Source organism: Solea solea, chromosome 21 (assembly GCF_958295425.1).
Source record: "Solea solea chromosome 21, fSolSol10.1, whole genome shotgun sequence".
Classification (NCBI taxonomy): domain Eukaryota; kingdom Metazoa; phylum Chordata; class Actinopteri; order Pleuronectiformes; family Soleidae; genus Solea; species Solea solea.
Window position 1 is genome coordinate 20,470,992 of NC_081154.1, and position 16,653 is coordinate 20,487,644.

At 47.8% G+C, this 16,653-nt stretch overlaps 2 protein-coding genes across 3 annotated transcripts; both read right to left on the reverse strand.

The window, feature by feature from the left end:
* Nucleotides 1-10,533: 10,533 nt before the first annotated feature.
* Nucleotides 10,534-12,450, reverse strand: lect2.1 (leukocyte cell derived chemotaxin 2, tandem duplicate 1). Of its 2 annotated transcripts, XM_058621787.1 has the most exons (5): nucleotides 12,296-12,450; nucleotides 11,125-11,236; nucleotides 10,894-11,045; nucleotides 10,630-10,814; nucleotides 10,534-10,581 (listed from the first exon to the last, which is right to left on the reverse strand). In XM_058621787.1, the coding sequence occupies exons 1-4, from the start codon at nucleotides 12,318-12,320 to the stop codon at nucleotides 10,648-10,650; spliced, it is 456 nt and encodes a 151-aa protein (XP_058477770.1). In that variant the 5' UTR covers nucleotides 12,321-12,450; the 3' UTR covers nucleotides 10,534-10,581; nucleotides 10,630-10,647. The 2 variants fall into 2 exon arrangements, with proteins under 2 accessions (XP_058477770.1, XP_058477769.1); XM_058621786.1 differs by having other exon boundaries at nucleotides 10,534-10,814.
* A 110-nt stretch (nucleotides 12,451-12,560) lies between these two features.
* On the reverse strand, nucleotides 12,561-16,188 carry bbs1 (Bardet-Biedl syndrome 1). The gene is made up of 7 exons (XM_058621710.1): nucleotides 15,559-16,188; nucleotides 14,753-15,175; nucleotides 14,493-14,675; nucleotides 14,033-14,164; nucleotides 13,856-13,962; nucleotides 13,645-13,765; nucleotides 12,561-13,571 (listed from the first exon to the last, which is right to left on the reverse strand). The coding sequence occupies exons 2-7, from the start codon at nucleotides 15,122-15,124 to the stop codon at nucleotides 12,741-12,743; spliced, it is 1,746 nt and encodes a 581-aa protein (XP_058477693.1). The 5' UTR covers nucleotides 15,125-15,175; nucleotides 15,559-16,188; the 3' UTR covers nucleotides 12,561-12,740.
* Nucleotides 16,189-16,653: the final 465 nt, after the last annotated feature.

Genomic DNA, 16,653 nt, shown 5'->3' on the forward strand with positions numbered 1-16,653 from the left:
GCCCTGGCAGTGTGGAGTTGTTCAGTGACAGCAAGAAGTGCAGTTTCGGTCGAGTGACCTGCTTTAAAACCAGACTGAAGAGGATCAAGAAGGTTGTTCCGGTGAAGGTAGGAGGAGAGTTGATTAAAGATAGTACGCTCCAGAGTTTTGGAGAGAAAAGGAAGAAGAGAGACAGGTCTGTAGTTATTTACTTCAGACGGGTCAAGGGTGGGTTTTTTAAGGAGGGGGGTCACTCTGGCCTCTTTAAGAGAGTCCGGAAAGTAACCAGATGATAGAGATGTGTTAATGAGGTGGGTGAGGAAAGGAATAAGATCAGAAGCAATTGACTGAAGAAGGTGAGAGGGGATAGGGTCAAGGGGGCAGGAGGTGGGGCGGGCAGAGGTTATTAGGGAAAGAACTTGATCCTGAGATAGAGGGGTGAAAGAGGATAGAGAAGGTGCTGAATGTGTGGTTGGTAGAGTGGTAAGATCAGGAGGTGGGGTTGAGAAAGAAGAGCGAATGTCATCTACTTTTTTTGTGAAGTAGTTGACAAAGTGAATTGGTAGAAGGGAGGAGGGAGGTGGGGGGGTCAAGGAGGTTAGAGAAGATCGAGAAAAGTTTTTTGGGGTTAGAGAAAGAGGATTGAATTTTAGTCTGATAAAAAGATTGTTTGGCTGCAGAGACATTGGCAGTGAAGGTGGAGAGAAGAGAATGATAGGAAAGCAGGTCGTCAGGGTGTTTTGATTTCCTCCATTTCCTTTCTGCTGCCCGTATCGTGGCTCTCTCAGTACGCACTGAGTCCGACAACCACGGGGCTGGGGAGGACTTACGAACCCGCCGTGAAGTAAGAGGACAGAGACAGTCAAGAGAGGAGGACAGAGTAGAGAGGAAGGTGTCTGTGGCAGAGTTGGGATGCATGAGGGAGAAGGAGTCAGCTGAAGGAAGTGCTGATAGAACAGTTGAGGAGAGAGAGGAGGGAGAGAGAGAGCGAATGTTGCGACGGACAAGTGCAATATCTGATGAGATGAGATCATCAGATTGGGAGAGTGGGAGAGAGTAGGAAATGAAGAAATGGTCAGAGACATGAAGTGGAGTTACCTTGAGGTTGGAGGTGGAGCAGTTTCTGGTGAAGATGAGGTCAAGGTGGTTGCCAGCTTTGTGAGTTGGTGGAGATGGAGCAAGTGAGAGAGAAAGAGACGAAAGTAGAAGAAGTAGATCAGATGACTTCTCTGACTGGATGTTGAAGTCACCAAGAAGAACAAGTGGTGGGCCATTTTCTGGGATGTTTGAGAGGAGGACATCTAGTTCCTCCAAGAAGTGTCCCAATGGGCCTGGTGGACGGTAGATGACAACAATGATTAGTTGTACTGGGTGAGTTACAGTTACAGCATGAAATTCAAACGACTGTGAAGAGAAGTGTGGCAGTGGGGTTGATGAGCAGACCTGTCCCGCCACCTCTTCCAGTGGATCTGGGTGTGTGGGAGAAGGAGTGGGCGGAGGAGAGAGCCGCAAGGGTGGCTGTGTTGGAGGGTGTTATCCGTCTCAGTGAGAGCAAGGAAGTCCAGGCATTGCTCAGTAGCAAAGCCGTAGATGAACTCAGTCTTGCGGGTAGCTGACTGGCAGTTCCACAGGCCCCCTGCGATAAGGTGTTGGATGTGTGTGGAGCGGGTGGGATAGATAAGTGAGGACAGGTTACGGTGATGCTGTGAGTGATTGTGAGGTTTGTAGTATCTATGAGAGGAGACATGAACAGGAATGGAGAAAAGGCACATATGCGAAAGGTAGAAAACACTTGCAGACAGGTACTTAGCCTCGTTAGCCTCCTTGTTAGACTCCGGTTTAGACTCCTTTGTCTTTGTCCTCCTGAGTCTTCGTCTGAAGAGTCTGCCGCTGAAGCTGCCGCTTCAAAGTCAGTGCTGCTTTTTAAAAGACACCTGATTAGGGGCTGATTGGTTACAGCTGTGTTGGCCACTCCCCTTCAGCCAGTGAAACTTCTCACCTGGTGATGGTGATGGCTCAATAGAAACTAGGTCAAAACAGCAACAATAACAACTTTCTCTTTGACCTAGCAGACAAAATATCTTTACACAACTTTCACCTTAACTAAACAGACAAGTCAAATGTCACAAAAGTCAAGCAACCCAGCTAGATACAATAGCAGTTAATGAAATAGCAACCAAATAAGAAAGACCTACAGAAGTGATACTTAGCTTAATTCCAGTAGTCCTATGAGATACCCAGATAGTCCAAATGCACACTGATATCGACTTTTAATTATAGCACAATAATAATGGTGATGATATGTATGATATGGATAGCCTCGAAAACTGGATCTGGATCCTGCAACCTGCAAGATGAGAATACAGAGAGAGAGAGAGAGGGAAGGAAGGAAGGACACAAACTAGGGAGAGAAAGAGACAAGGTTAATGACATATAAAAAGTCATATTCATACCCTGAGTGTGAGAGAGTGAATGTGCGTGCACCACAGGAAAATCCCCCAGCAGTCTAGGTCTATAGCAGCAGAACTAAGAGATGGTCCAGGTTTCCCTGAACCAGCTCTAACTATAAGCTTTATCAAAAAGGAAAGTTTTAAGTCTAACTTTAAATACAGAGAGAGGCTCCGCCTCCCGAACTATCATTGGGAGCTGGTTCCACAGGAGAGGAGGAGCCTGGTAACTGAAGACTCTGCCTCCCATTCTGCTCTTACAGACTCTGGGAACCACAAGCAAACCTGTATTTTAAGACTAGGTCTTTCAGGTATGAAGGGGCCTGACCATTAAGTGCTTTGTATGTGAGGAGGAGGATTTTAAATTGAATTCTAAACTGTGGGTGGAGCCAGTGTAGAGAAGCTAGCACTGGAGTTATATGGTCTCTCTTTCTAGTTCCTGTCAGAACTCGTGCTGAAGCATTTTGAATGAACTGAAGGGTTCTAACAGACTTGTTGGAACATCCCTCACTGCCAACATTGCTGCAACAGCTCAATCTTGCAGATACATGTTGTACAACATCAGAAGGATACGGCCTCTTCTAACCCAGAAGGCGGCACAGGTTCTGGTCCAGGCTCTTGTCATCTCACGCTTGGATTACTGCAACGCCCTCCTGGCTGGTCTCCCTGCGTGTGCCATACGACCTCTGCAGCTCATCCAGAATGCAGCAGCTCGACTGGTCTTCAACTTACCGAAATTCTCCCACACTACACCGCTCCTCCGCTCCCTTCACTGGCTTCCTGTAGCTGCTCGCATCCGCTTCAAGACTCTAGTGCTTGCATTCCATGCTACAAACGGATCCGGTCCAGCCTACATCCAGGACATGATCAAAACCTACACCCCAGCCCGCCCACTCCGCTCTGCATCGGCAAACCGGCTTGCTGCCCCCTCACTGAGAGGATCGCAGAGGCATACGCAGAACTCGAGACTGTTCACAGTCCTAGCTCCCAAATGGTGGAACGAGCTCCCCATCAACATCATCATGTCATGTCATCTAAAGTGACAATGTGATCAGAAAGTTTTTCTCTGAGGTGTTTAGGGCCAAGTATAAAAGTTTAAAAGTAGAAAGTTACAGGTCATCCAGGACTTAATGTCTCTGAGACATTCCTGGAGTTGAACAACCTGATTTATTTCATCCGGCCTCATTGATAAATATAGCTGTGTGTCATCTGCATAACAATGAAAGTGTATGTTGGTGCTTCCTAATAATGTTCCCTAGAGGAAGCATATATAAGGTAAAAAGTATAGGCCCAAGCACTGAGCCTTGTGGAACTCCACAATTAACTTTAGTTTGTAGTGAGGCTTTATCATTAACATGAACAAACTGGACTCTATCAGATAAGTATGATTTAAACCAGCAGAGGGCAGCACCTGAGATACCAAGAGTCTGCTCCAATCTCTGCAGTAGAATATTATGATCAATGGTGTCAAATGCAGCACTAAGATCTAACAGGACAAGTAAAGAAACTAGACCATTATCTGAAGCCAAGAGAAGATCATTACTACCTTTAACTAGTGCTGTTTCTGTGCTATGGTTTAATCTAAAACCTGACTGAAAATCTTCAAACAGGCCATTAATGCGCAAATATTCACATCATTGATTAGCAACTGCCTTTTCTAAGATTTTAGAAACAAAGGGAAGATTAGATATAGGTCGGTAATTAGCTAAAATATTTGACTCATTTAGACTAACGTAATCTTCTTCATGTAACCAAGTTTCAGTTACACAGAATAAATCAATACAATTGTCAGAAATTAGATCATTTATTAAAACAGATTTTGAGGAGAGTGACCTAATATTTAATAGTCCACATTTAAAAGTGGTATTATTTGACTCTATTTTATTGTTGGTATTAATCTTTATTAAGTTAGAATGTCTAACTCCTCTTCTGTTTGTTATTGATTTATTTACTTTATTTACTTTAGTTTACTTTAGTAGGTCGAGGGACAGACACAGTCTCTATGGGGTTTTTAATTGGTGACTGCTCGAAAAGAAGCACAGAGAAGCATGGAAGACTGCAACTCTGTGTCCTGGTCTCAGCTCTGGATTGTCATGGGTTTCTAATAAAATGTCCTAAGCTGCTAGATAAGAGAGCTGCTCCATCCAAAGTGGGATGGACGCCGTCTCTCCTCATGAGACCAGGTTTCCCCCAGAAGGTTTGCCAGTTATCTAAAAACCCAATGTTGTTTTCTGGACACCACCTCGACAGCCAGCGATTGAATGACGACATGCGGCTATACATGTCATCACTGGTCACATTGGGCAAAGGACCAGAGAAGATTACGTTGTCCGACATAGATTGTGCGTACCAACACACAGACTCAACATTTACTTTAGTGACCTCCGATTGGCGTAATCGGGTGTCATTACTGCCGACGTGAATAATAACTTTACTGAATTTACGATTATCTGTAGCCAGCAGTTTCAGATAAGACTCTATGTCGCCCGCTCTGGCCCCGGGAAAACACCTGACTGTGGTCGCTGGCGTCGCTATTTTCACGTTCCTCAGGATGGACTCACCAATTACCAGAGTCGGTTTCTCAGTCTGTGTGGTGCTGAGAGGGGAAAACTTGTTTGAGGTGTGAACAGGTTGGTGGTGGACAGTGTAGTATTATGGGTAATACGGGGTTGGAACCTTAGGCATGTAACCTAGGAAAGAGGAGGGGGAAGTTAATAAAGAGAGAACACATTTCATACGAAGCAGTCACGTCTCCACGAGTCTCCTTTAAACACACTTTAAATCCAAGCCAACTGAACATGGTGTCAGAAGTTAAGACGGTGAGCTGCACGGTAGTGTAGAGTCAATTGCTTGGTACGTGTCGACTATAGAGCGCTTTGTTTGTGTAGCGTTAGCATCTCGACGGCGGGAGCTACGATGGCTCAGTACCAAGTTAAGCCTCCGGAGCCGTTTTCATTCAAGGCAGAAGAGTGGACGAAATGGATAAAACGGTTCGACAGATTCCGCATTGCATCTGGATTGGATACTCAGGAAGAAGGGAACCAGGTCAATGCATTGATTTATTCGATGGGGGAACAGGCAGAGGATGTTGTCGTTTCTCTGCATTTAGACAACGAAGAGGCGGGAGACTACGGCACGGTGAAAGCTAAGTTGGACGTGCATTTCGTAACGCGCAGGAACATTATATTCGAACGGGCTAAATTCAACCAGAGGCAACAAGAAGTCGGCGAGTCAACAGACAACTTCCACACCGCGCTACACTGCCTTGCTGAGTACTGCGGATACGGTGCTCTGCATGACGAAATGGTGAGAGATCGTCTAGTCGTGGGGCTGAGGGATAAACGCCTATCAGAACAGTTGCAGATGGACCCTGAACTGACGGTGGAGAAGGCAATTAACAAAGCACGACAAAGTGAACAGGTGAAGAAACAACTTGAAATGCTAAAATCAAACTTTAAAACAGAGGCCAGTAGCACTCAGCTTGACAGTATGCAATCGTGGCAGCGCAGAGGCTCATTGCAAAGCAGGCAGCAAGACAGGCAGACATTTCATAAAAAGACTCCGGAAAGACAAACACAATGTAGCCGATGTGGTGACACACAAGGGCATCATCCACAGCAGTGTCCAGCTAGGGAAGCTGTGTGTAACCAGTGCAGAAGACAAGGGCATTATGCTAGAGTCTGCAAAGCTAAAAAGAAACTGGGAGTTCATGTAGCTGCAGTGACTGAGGAAGACAGCAATGAGGAAGACATCAATGAGGACGTCGTGTTCTTGGGCTCTGTGGAGTCCACGGGCACCAGCCCATGGATGGCAGAGGTTAAAGTGGACAATCACAAAGCAGTGTTTAAGATAGACACTGGCGCAGATGTCACTGCGATCTCAGCAAAAATGTACACCCAGGGCCAGTTCAGTAAACTGTCCAGAGCCAGAGAAATGTACAGCTATTCTCAGCATAGGCAACAAAAGCACACAAGAGGAAGTTTATGTCGTTGATGGGCTACGTTCACCACTCCTGGGTGGACCAGCCACCATGACACTTCAACTGGTTGCTCGCTTGAATAACATAAGCCTAGATACTATTGAAACTGTTAAGAGAGAGTTTCCAAAGCTTTTTTCTGGACTAGGAAAAATGGAGGGAGAATACACCATCGTGCTGAAGCCGGGAGCAAAGCCCTTTTCTCTTTCGACTCCGCGACGCATATCCCTCCCACTCATGCCAAGGGTCAAAGAGGAGCAGTGGCAGAGTCAGGATTTGTACTGACCTCACGGAGCTGAACAAGTCAGTGATGAGGGAGAAGCATCCACTACCATCAGTCGAGCACACCTTAGGACAGCTTGCAGGAGCCAAGGTCTTTTCCAATCTTGACGCCAATGCTGGATTCTGGCAGATTCCGGTATCCAAAGAATCCTCTCTCCTCACCACTTTCATAACGCCATTTGGGCGGTTCTGCTACAATCGTCTCTGTTTTGCAATTTCGTCTGCCCCAGAGCACTTTCAGAAACGCATGTCTCGTATCCTGGAGGGCCTGGAAGGTGTTATGTGTCAGATGGACGATGTGCTCATATGGGGTGCCACACAGAGTGAGCATGATGAGAGGCTCAGGAAGACATTGACACGTCTGCAGGAGGCAGGAGTGACACTCAATGACAAATGTGACTTCTCAAAGAGCAGAATTAAGTTCCTGGGACAACTTATTGATGCCACTGGAGTCAGTGCAGACCCTGACAAGGTGGGCGCTGTGAAAGCCATGACAGAGCCCAGTAACGTCAGTGAGGTGAGACGCTTCTTGGGAATGACTAATCACCTGGGAAAATTCCTACCTCATCTGGCTGAGAAAACACGCCCTCTCAGAGATCTGTTGAGGAAATCCAACATGTGGGCCTGGGGTCCACAACAGCAGCAAGCCTTTGACCAGATTAAGTCTGAGCTTACAACACCACCGGGTCTTGCCTTGTATGACCCAAATGCAGACACACTCGTCTCAGCAGATTCATCTTCATACGGCATGGGTGCAGTTCTCCTCCAGCGACGAGATGAAAAGGACTGGAAGCTGGTAGCATATGCCTCAAGAGCCCTGAGCAACACTGAACAGTGATATGCTCAGATTGAAAAAGAAGCTTTTGCAGCAACATGGGCCTGTGAGAGGTTTGCAGAGTTCCTTATAGGAAAGGACTTTCACATAGAGACAGATCACAAGCCTTTGGTTCCTCTGCTAGGCTCAAAGAATCTGGATGAACTGCCACCTCGCATACAGCGTCTACGTATGCGGCTGATGAGGTTCTCTTACACCATCTCACATGTGCCAGGCAAGGACATCGCCACTGCTGACGTGCTCTCCAGAGCGCCGACCGACAACACAGCGGAGGGATTACAGGAAGAAGAGGTGAGCTTGTATGTGGACGCTGTGATAGCAAACCTGCCAGCTTCAGACAAACGACTTATAGAAATAGAAACACATCAGGACAGAGACACTCTATTCCACACACTGAAGAGATACTGCAGGGAGGGCTGGCCCGATAAATTCTCCATACAAAGAGCATTCCGTCCCTACCTGCCATTTTCAGGTGAGCTAACAGTTAATGAGGGTTTGTTACTTTACGGCTGTAGAATAGTAATTCCGGTGTCACTCAGAGCAGACATGCTGAATAAACTGCATGAGGGCCACGTAGGACTCACTAAATGCAGAGAGAGGGCCAAGCAATCTGTGTGGTGGCCAGGCCTTAGCAAGGACCTGTCAAAACTGATAGAGAACTGTGATGTATGCAGTCGGGAGAGAACAAACTTTAGAGAAACACTGCAACCCACTGAGTTTCCAGCAAGACCATGGTCCACTGTGGGGGCAGATTTGTTTCAGACAGAAGATAACAAACATTATCTGGTCATTGTAGACTACTTTTCCAGGTTCTTTGAGGTAGCCAAACTTGCTTATACAACATCTGAGGCAGTAGTGGAGCACTTTAAATCCATATTCACACGTCATGGCATACCAGAGGTGATGCGCTCAGACAATGGGCCACAATTCGCATCTCAGTGTTTCAGACAGTTTGCACGGGAGTGGGGTTTCAGTCATGTCACATCCAGCCCCCACTTCCCACAAAGCAACGGGGAGGCGGAGCGGGCAGTTAGGACAATCAAAGGTATCCTGAAGAAGTCCAGTGACCCATACCTTGGCCTCATGGCCTACCGCGCTGCTCCTCTGGCAAATGGACACAGCCCAGCAGAGCTCCTCATGGGCAGAAAACTTAGGACACCTGTCCCTGTCATCCCATCCCAGCTTAACCCAGGCTGGACAGACATGGACAGTCTCAAGAGAACTGAACAGGCGTACAGACAGAAGCAGAAACTGAACTACGACCGGCGTCACAAAGCACGAAACATGCCACTCCTCCAACAGGGTGACCATGTGTGGGTCAAGGACATCCTTGAGAGGGGCACAGTGGTGTCGAATGCGGGCACTCCAAGATCCTACACTGTAGAGACTCCTAGAGGCACTCTGAGGAGAAACAGATACCATCTCTCGCCCACCCCTATTGCACCAGGAACACACGATTTACCTGAGGATGGTTTATCCACTGCAGTAAACACACCTGTCACAACTGGAAATCCCTGTGACTCGGGGCAGCAGGCACCTATAAGTGAAAGACATGTCCCTTCCAGAGTGAGAGTACCTCCGGTGTACCTAAAGGACTATGTCTGTTCGTAATATGAAAAAAAAAAGGGATACAACGGAAAGTGACAGAAAATGTGATTGTTAAAGCAAATGTTGGTGATACTTGTTAGACTGTCTATTTGTTGAAAGTGAAAATGCGACTGTTTACAGTAATTTTGATTTCACAGTTCCAGTGAGTCTATTTCAGAAAGGTTATGAGTTTGACATAGAACAGTCTTGGTTTAAACAAAAAAAAAAGAGAAGATAAAAACTTGTTTGTTTGAAAATGGACATGTTTAGTTAACTCTCAGGAGGAGTGAAAGAAATAATTAATGTTTCCTTAAAATGTGTTTTTAAGGTTTAGTTATGCTTCTTAGACAGTATCCTGAAGTTAGAAAGGGGGATGTAGTATTATGGGTAATACGGGGTTGGAACCTTAGGCATGTAACCTAGGAAAGAGGAGGGGGAAGTTAATAAAGAGAGAACACGTTTCATACGAAGCAGTCACGTCTCCACGAGTCTCCTTTAAACACACTTTAAATCCAAGCCAACTGAACAGACAGGACTCTTAGGCTTAACACTACAGTCACCCAGCTGCCCTGTTTGTCTCCCGGCTGCACGGGAGCTGCTGAGGGAGCTAATGCTATGTGGTCCACACTGACTACTGGGGACTGGCTAACTGATTTAGCCTCTATGGTGCGGAGCCGAGTTTCTACTTCACTAAGCCTCGCCTCCAGCCAGTAAGCTACACTTTTTACAAGTACTTTTATCGCTGAAGGAGGCAGAGGAGTAGCTAAACATGTGGCACACAACACAGGAGAGAGCAGGAGAAGGAGCGGGAGAGAGAGAAGCCATCGCTGCTAAGCTAACTTTACGCTAGCAGAGAGAGAAACACCGTACGTGATCTACGTAAACGATAGAGTTTAAGCAAAAGCAGCGGGTGAAAGTATTAGTCTTAGTACTAGTATTAGTAATAAAACGAGTGTTTATTCAGTTAATTGATCGTTCCAGTAGATAGAAAACCGCAGAGAGCGCAGGAGACACACAGCTTAACACCAGTGGAAGCACAGGAAGTGACACAATATGTTACCGCCCCGTCCGGTCCGGTCGTATGCATGTACTGTATGTGTATGTGTATGTATTGTGTTGTGTTAATAAAATCCAAAATGTTAAAATAATTCATTCAGCATCACTCATCTCTCTTATCTAATCACTCTTATTTTCACTGAAAAAATCTGGCTAGTAGAAATTCTGATAAAGTTAATTTAGAACTCTGGTCTTAGTGTTAATATCTTTGTTATTTATTATCTTTGTAGCTGCTGGTCCTCTGCTGCCTCGTGTGGTCACTTTGTGTCACTGAGATCAATCTGAACAAAGGATTTCAATTCATGTTGTGTGTGTGTGTGTGTGTGTGTGTGTGTGTGTGTGTGTGTGTCTGAGAAACAAACTACTGTAAATTGATTTTAATCTTTTATTGTTTTTTTCTCATCATTAGTGGGTCAGAGGTAGGGTCAGGAGTAGGGTCAGAGGTAGGGTCAGGAGTAGGGTCAGAGGTAGGGTCAGAGGTAGGGTTAGAAGTAGGGTGTGGGGTCACTCTTGTCGTACATCTGGACGTGGACGTGTGAGGTGATTCCCGGGTAAACGCTCTGCATGGGCAGCATGACGCCGATCCTCTGACCCTTTGTCACCGTCCCAGACGTGCGGTCCGGTCTCACGTAGAACAGTTTGAAGCGCAGACCTGAAACACCATCAATAATTAATAAACCCAGTCAATAAACACCACCTGTGTGTTGTGTCATGAGTGGTGTTAGCATTACCCCCTCCACTCAGGTTGATGCCGCTGTTGATGGCGGCCTTAGCGGAGTCAGTGTAGACGGTGAGTCGGCCTTCAAGTGTAACGTCAAACGGAGCGTAGACGACTGAGCCGTCCTCACACGCTATGTCCAAACCTTTGTGTTCCCGGGTTCCCCTGGACCAACACACACACACACAACATCAGTCCACACTGGCGACATTTCCCATAATGCATCTGGGCAGCTGTGTGTTACCGTTTGGCTCCGAAGTGACCATGTCCCCAGCTGTCACTTGTCCTCCTTCCGTTGTTTGGGTTTCCACTGCAGAGCTGACCGAACCGAACGGCCTCACACACACACAGCAAGGCTGCGCACACACACACACACACACAGAGTTAGCGTTAGCATGATAGCTGTGAGTTTCTCACCGAGCACTCACTCACACACACACACAGTTAGCATTAGCATGATAGCTGTGAGTTACTCACTGAGCACTCACACATACACAGAGTTAGCGTTAGCATGATAGCTGTGAGTTAGTCACTGAGCACTCACACACACACGCAGTTAGCGTTAGCATGGTAGCTGTGAGTTTCTCACCGAGCACTCACACACAGAGTTAGCGTTAGCATGATAACTGTGAGTTACTCACTGAGCACATACACACTGAGTTAGGGTTAGCATGAGAGCTGTGAGTTACTCACCGAGCACTCACACACACACGCAGTTAGCGTTAGCATGGTAGCTGTGAGTTTCTCACCGAGCACTCACACACAGAGTTAGCGTTAGCATGATAATTGTGAGTTACTCACTGAGCACATACACACTGAGTTAGCGTTAGCATGAGATCTGTGAGTTACTCACCGAGCACTCACACACACACAGAGTTCGTGTTAGCATGATAACTGTGAGTTACTCACCGAGCACTCACACATACACAGAGTTAGCGTTAGCATAATAGCTGTGAGTTACTCACTGAGCACTCACACACACACACAGTTAGCGTTAGCATGGTAGCTGTGAGTTTCTCACCGAGCACTCACACACAGAGTTAGCGTTAGCATGATAACTGTGAGTTACTCACTGAGCACTCACTCACACACACACACACAGCGTTAGCATTAGCATGATAACTGTGAGTTTCTCACCGAGCACATCCACACTGAGTTAGCGTTAGCATGAGAGCTGTGAGTTACTCACCGAGCACTCACACACACACACACAGAGTTAGTGTTAGCATGATAACTATGAGTTATTCACCGAGCACTCACTCACACACACAATGTTAGCATGATAACTGTGAGTTACTCACCGAGCACTCACTCACACACACACATAATTAGCGTTAGCATGATAACTGTGAGTTTCTCACCGAGCACACACACACACAGAGTTAGCGTTAGCATGAGAGCTGTGAGTTACTCACCGAGCGCTGCGACGATGCGTCTCATGTTGATCAGTTTCTGTTCTCACTGACGCTTCAGCCCTCGATCAGCTTTTATATAAAAAAGTTTCCACATGGTGGAAAATCCCAAACGTCAGTGGGATTATTTAAGATTTCACAACACCAGGTGAAGGGGGCGGAGACAGATGAATGTCCTCTGGACTCAAACAACAGCTGTTTAGTTCACCTTTGAACTCAGTGACTGTAAAGTTCAGCTTCCATAAAACTTCAACAACAAACATGAAAGTCTCGTTTAAAATAGTTTATTTTATTTTATTCAAACAGAACTTGTTCTTTTGTTTCTATACAAACATTTTTAAATAAATCTACAAACATAATCCAACAGTTTTCAAGTGAACTTTCTTCCATGTTTATGTTCTTACAGAAGTTAAAAAAGACTTTTTCAGATTACAGGGAAAGTTCGTCTTCAGTTGAGCGTCAGTCCTTCGCTCACGGGCATGTTGATGTGAGCGGTCAGCAGGGGGCGGCTCTTCCCCTCGTGCAGGACAAACACTTTGATGATGTCAGAGATGCCCTTGTCACTGGTGCACTCCACAAAGGTCTCCACGGGGTAGACCAGACCGGGCACCAGCAGCGGGATCCTCATGTACGGGTTCCTCATGCGATACAGGCTCTCGTCGTACAGGAAGCTGACGGCGAGGTTCATGACGGGACGACACGCCGCCGTGTTCTGCACGTTCAGGGTCAGTTTGAAGGACGGACCCAGACCCTGGACCACGGCGTTCATCTTGAGTGGCTCAGAGAGGCTGGATGACACTGGTGCCAGGCTGGACTCCAGCGCCTTCACGTAGGCTTTGGCGGCGGCCAGTCGCATGCGGCTCAGATCCATCTGGAAGGCTCGGTGCATGGCCACGCCGTTCTCCCGCTCCCTTAGCGTCTGGTCCACATACAGCTTGGTCTTCTTGGGCACGTTGAGACGCACGCCCTGGGCCAGCGGCGGCCCGGGGGCGCTGTCCCGGTCGTCGAATGTCGCTGTCCTCTTCAGGATCTTCACCATCATGCCACCGCCTTTGGTGGTCATGATCAGCGTCCCGTCCTCGCGTCCGTAGCGGCCGAAGCAGATGCTGGTGACCACGTCGGGCGTCTTGATGGTGCTCAGCAGGTTCTTGTCACGGTACAGCTGCACATCGCAGTTAGCCAGGCCCACCAGGACGGCCTGGAAACCCCGCGTGGGCAGGTCCATGGCGGCCATGGTGGTGATGGGAGCGGGTAGGATGGTCCTCCACAACCTCTTCCCCTGAGGAGACAGAGACAGACATGCTGAGCTCAGACTGTCTCCATGGTGACGGACAACAAAGTCCACCCTGTACCTTCTGTGTGAAGCCCTGCAGACTCTCGTCGGTGCAGCCGACCACCACGCTCTTCCCGACCCTGACCAGCCCGACTGGGTGAGACGACAGCTCCACGCAGTACTTGGGTTTGTCCGAGTCCCTGAGGAGCGGCGGCACAAACACCTGAGGTCACACCTGAGCATGGTGACTTCGCCCACACCTGCCCACCCACCCCTCAAACAGATCTCACCTGCGCAGAATGTAGATGTTTCCGTTGCGACACGCCACCGTGACGCGGAACTCCACGTCAAACTGACCCGTCACATCCATCATGGTGGGAGGAGCCGGCAGCGACATCTGCGACAAACACACGGTTAGACCACCTGTGATGGCGGTGGCGGCGACGACGACAGTGATGATGGTTTACCTTTGACAAGATGATGAAGGCCTCGGGGTCGAGGACGTAGACATCGCTGCTCTCCGTCCCGATCACCAAACAGCTGACGCCGTCCTCGTCGGCTGTGCTCTTCTTCAGAGTTCCGATGCAGGTGATGACGGTCTGACACAGGGAAGGAAACAGGAAGTGACATCATCATCAAACATGGCTCATTATTACAGGCTCAGATGAGACTGCACAGAAAAATGGGCGTGGCCTTCCAGTTTTAAAATGTGGAGCCCAGAAAGTCGCAGTTAGCCACCAGAGGGCGACTGGGTTCTCACCCACATGTAAAACAGAGTTAGAATAATCGACGATAGTGCTGGCGTCGTCCAGTGGGAACTACGTGTCTGTGAATTTCCTGTTTCTAAACCCGTGGTGCTGTCGCTCACCGACACCAAACTGAGGACTACAAGACTCTGTCAGCCACTTTTGTTGTCGTGATGGCTACCTGCCGCCTGATTGGCTGCTGTTTGTGCAGCTGGACGAACTCGTCCATGTCGCTGGTCTCCAGAGAGAGGAACCTGAGGGAGCGCACGGACAGCGGGATGTCTGCCTTCTTCCTGACGCCCTCTAGCATCTCCTTCAGGGTCACGGGGTCGATGTGACCCTCCCTCGCCTGCTGCCACACGTCCTGACCAATCAGAGCACAGCAGCGTGTCACAGTCAGCGGTGTGTGGGCGGATGAATCATGTGATCAGGAAAACTCACCTGCTCCAGCGCGTTGACCTCCAGCCCGGGCAGCGTGAACTTGAAGTACGGCCTCAGGTTCTTGTAGACGTAGACACAGGGTCCCGACGCCACGGCGATGGCGGGGATCCGTGGCTCGTGCAGATCCATGAAGAACGAGACGAGGCCGGTGGGCAGGTCCAGCAGCGTGCTCTCACTCAGCAGGGCCGTGCCCCGGAAAACCTTCAGCTTCATACCAGAGGAACCCGAGCCCAGGTCGCCCACCAGCAGACGACTCTCACCGTCACCGCTGAGGTCAGCGAGGTCAACACACGACGAGAAGGTGTACAGACCAGCTACGGGGTCATAGTGAGCGTCCAACCACCTCCCTCCATCACTGCTGCTCTCTAACATGATGGAGGCGGAGTCGAACTGTGTTCACGCAGAGGACGAGGAGGAGGAGCTCTATAGAGAGAGAGAGGAACACACACATACACACACAGGTAAGACACACACACATACACACACACAGGTAAGACACACACACACACACACACAGGTAAGACACACACACATACACAGGTAAGACACACACACACACACACAGGTAAGACACACACACAGGTAAGACACACACACATACACACAGGTAAGACATACACACACACACACACACACATAAGACACACACACACACACATAAGACACACACATAGGTAAGACACACACACACACATACGTAAGACACACGCATGCACACATTTTATCAGTTAATTAGTTGATTCTAATAATCGATCACGTGATTGTGATCGAATAAAACAAGTCACACATAGACACCGCCCCCTCACCGTTGTCATGGAAACGCGCTGTCGCGTCTCGTTGATCGTGACGTAAGATCGTTTTTCTTTAAAAAATAACGCGGTTTGATCGATTAAAATCGATCATGAGCGAACACAAAGTTTCAGTAGATAATCCAGCTCCGCTAATCTGATCCTCATCGACGACGCTGCTGCTGCTGCTGCGGGGCCTCTCTGATGACGTCATCATTACCCGACGAGCTCTTATTTTAATTATTATTATAGTTTATAGTTGTTATACTTCTGATGATTAATTTACAGTCACGATGTTCACGTTATCTCTGTATTTGTCATGTTTTGGTTTTATTTCGCTTTTATTCGCAGTCTCGCGAGACTACATGGCCGTGTGTGACGTGTCCTCGTGTCTGTGATCTGATTGGTTGTCCGTCGTCAGTTTAAAAAGTAGCCCGCAGACCGAGAAGGGTCCAGCTGCAGACCCGCAGACCGAGAAGAGTCCAGCTGCAGACCCGCAGACCGAGAAGGGTCCAGCTGCAGACCCGCAGACCGAGAAGGGTCCAGCTGCAGACCCGCAGGCCGAGAAGGGTCCAGCTGCAGACCCGCAGACCGAGAAGGGTCCAGCTGCAGACCCGCAGACCACTCGACGACACACACACACACACCCCCACTCCACGACACACCCCCTCACACTACACGACACTCTGATTGGGTCGCAGAAGAGACTGCGTCTGAAACTTGATGACGTTTACTAACGTGATGACGTTACTTTTATTGAAACTTTATTTACACACGCGTATTTCACAGACACTTGTTACCCCGGTGTGTGACAGGAATAGAGAAGAATAAACACTCGTGTTGACTTTTATGAACACAGAAATGTACTTTCTGTGAAATTTGTGAATAATTAATGTCACTTTGTAAACTATGAAATGTTATAGCCAAACTGCTAAAATATATAAATGCCGATTGGAAACAGGCACGCAGTTCTTTCAACATTTAATTATCACGTTTACACAATATAGTATTACATTTATATGATATAATTATCACGTTTATACAACATAGTATCACATTTATATGACATAATTATCACGTTTATACAATATAGTATCACGTTTATATAATTAT

Excerpts from the sequence above, each read along its gene's own strand:
- bbs1 (XM_058621710.1), bottom strand. The coding sequence starts at position 15,124 with ATGTTAGAGAGCAGCAGTGATGGAGGGAGGTGGTTGGACGCTCACTAT. Across the intron at positions 14,165-14,492 it reads AGCAGCCAATCAGGCGGCAG|ACCGTCATCACCTGCATCGG; the intron begins GTAGCCATCACG and ends TCCCTGTGTCAG. Across the intron at positions 13,766-13,855 it reads AACATCTACATTCTGCGCAG|GGACTCGGACAAACCCAAGT; the intron begins GTGAGATCTGTT and ends GCCGCTCCTCAG.
- lect2.1 (XM_058621787.1), bottom strand. The coding sequence starts at position 12,320 with ATGAGACGCATCGTCGCAGCGCTCG. Across the intron at positions 11,046-11,124 it reads GGTCACTTCGGAGCCAAACG|GGGAACCCGGGAACACAAAG; the intron begins GTAACACACAGC and ends GTGTTGGTCCAG. Across the intron at positions 10,815-10,893 it reads CATCAACCTGAGTGGAGGGG|GTCTGCGCTTCAAACTGTTC; the intron begins GTAATGCTAACA and ends ATGGTGTTTCAG.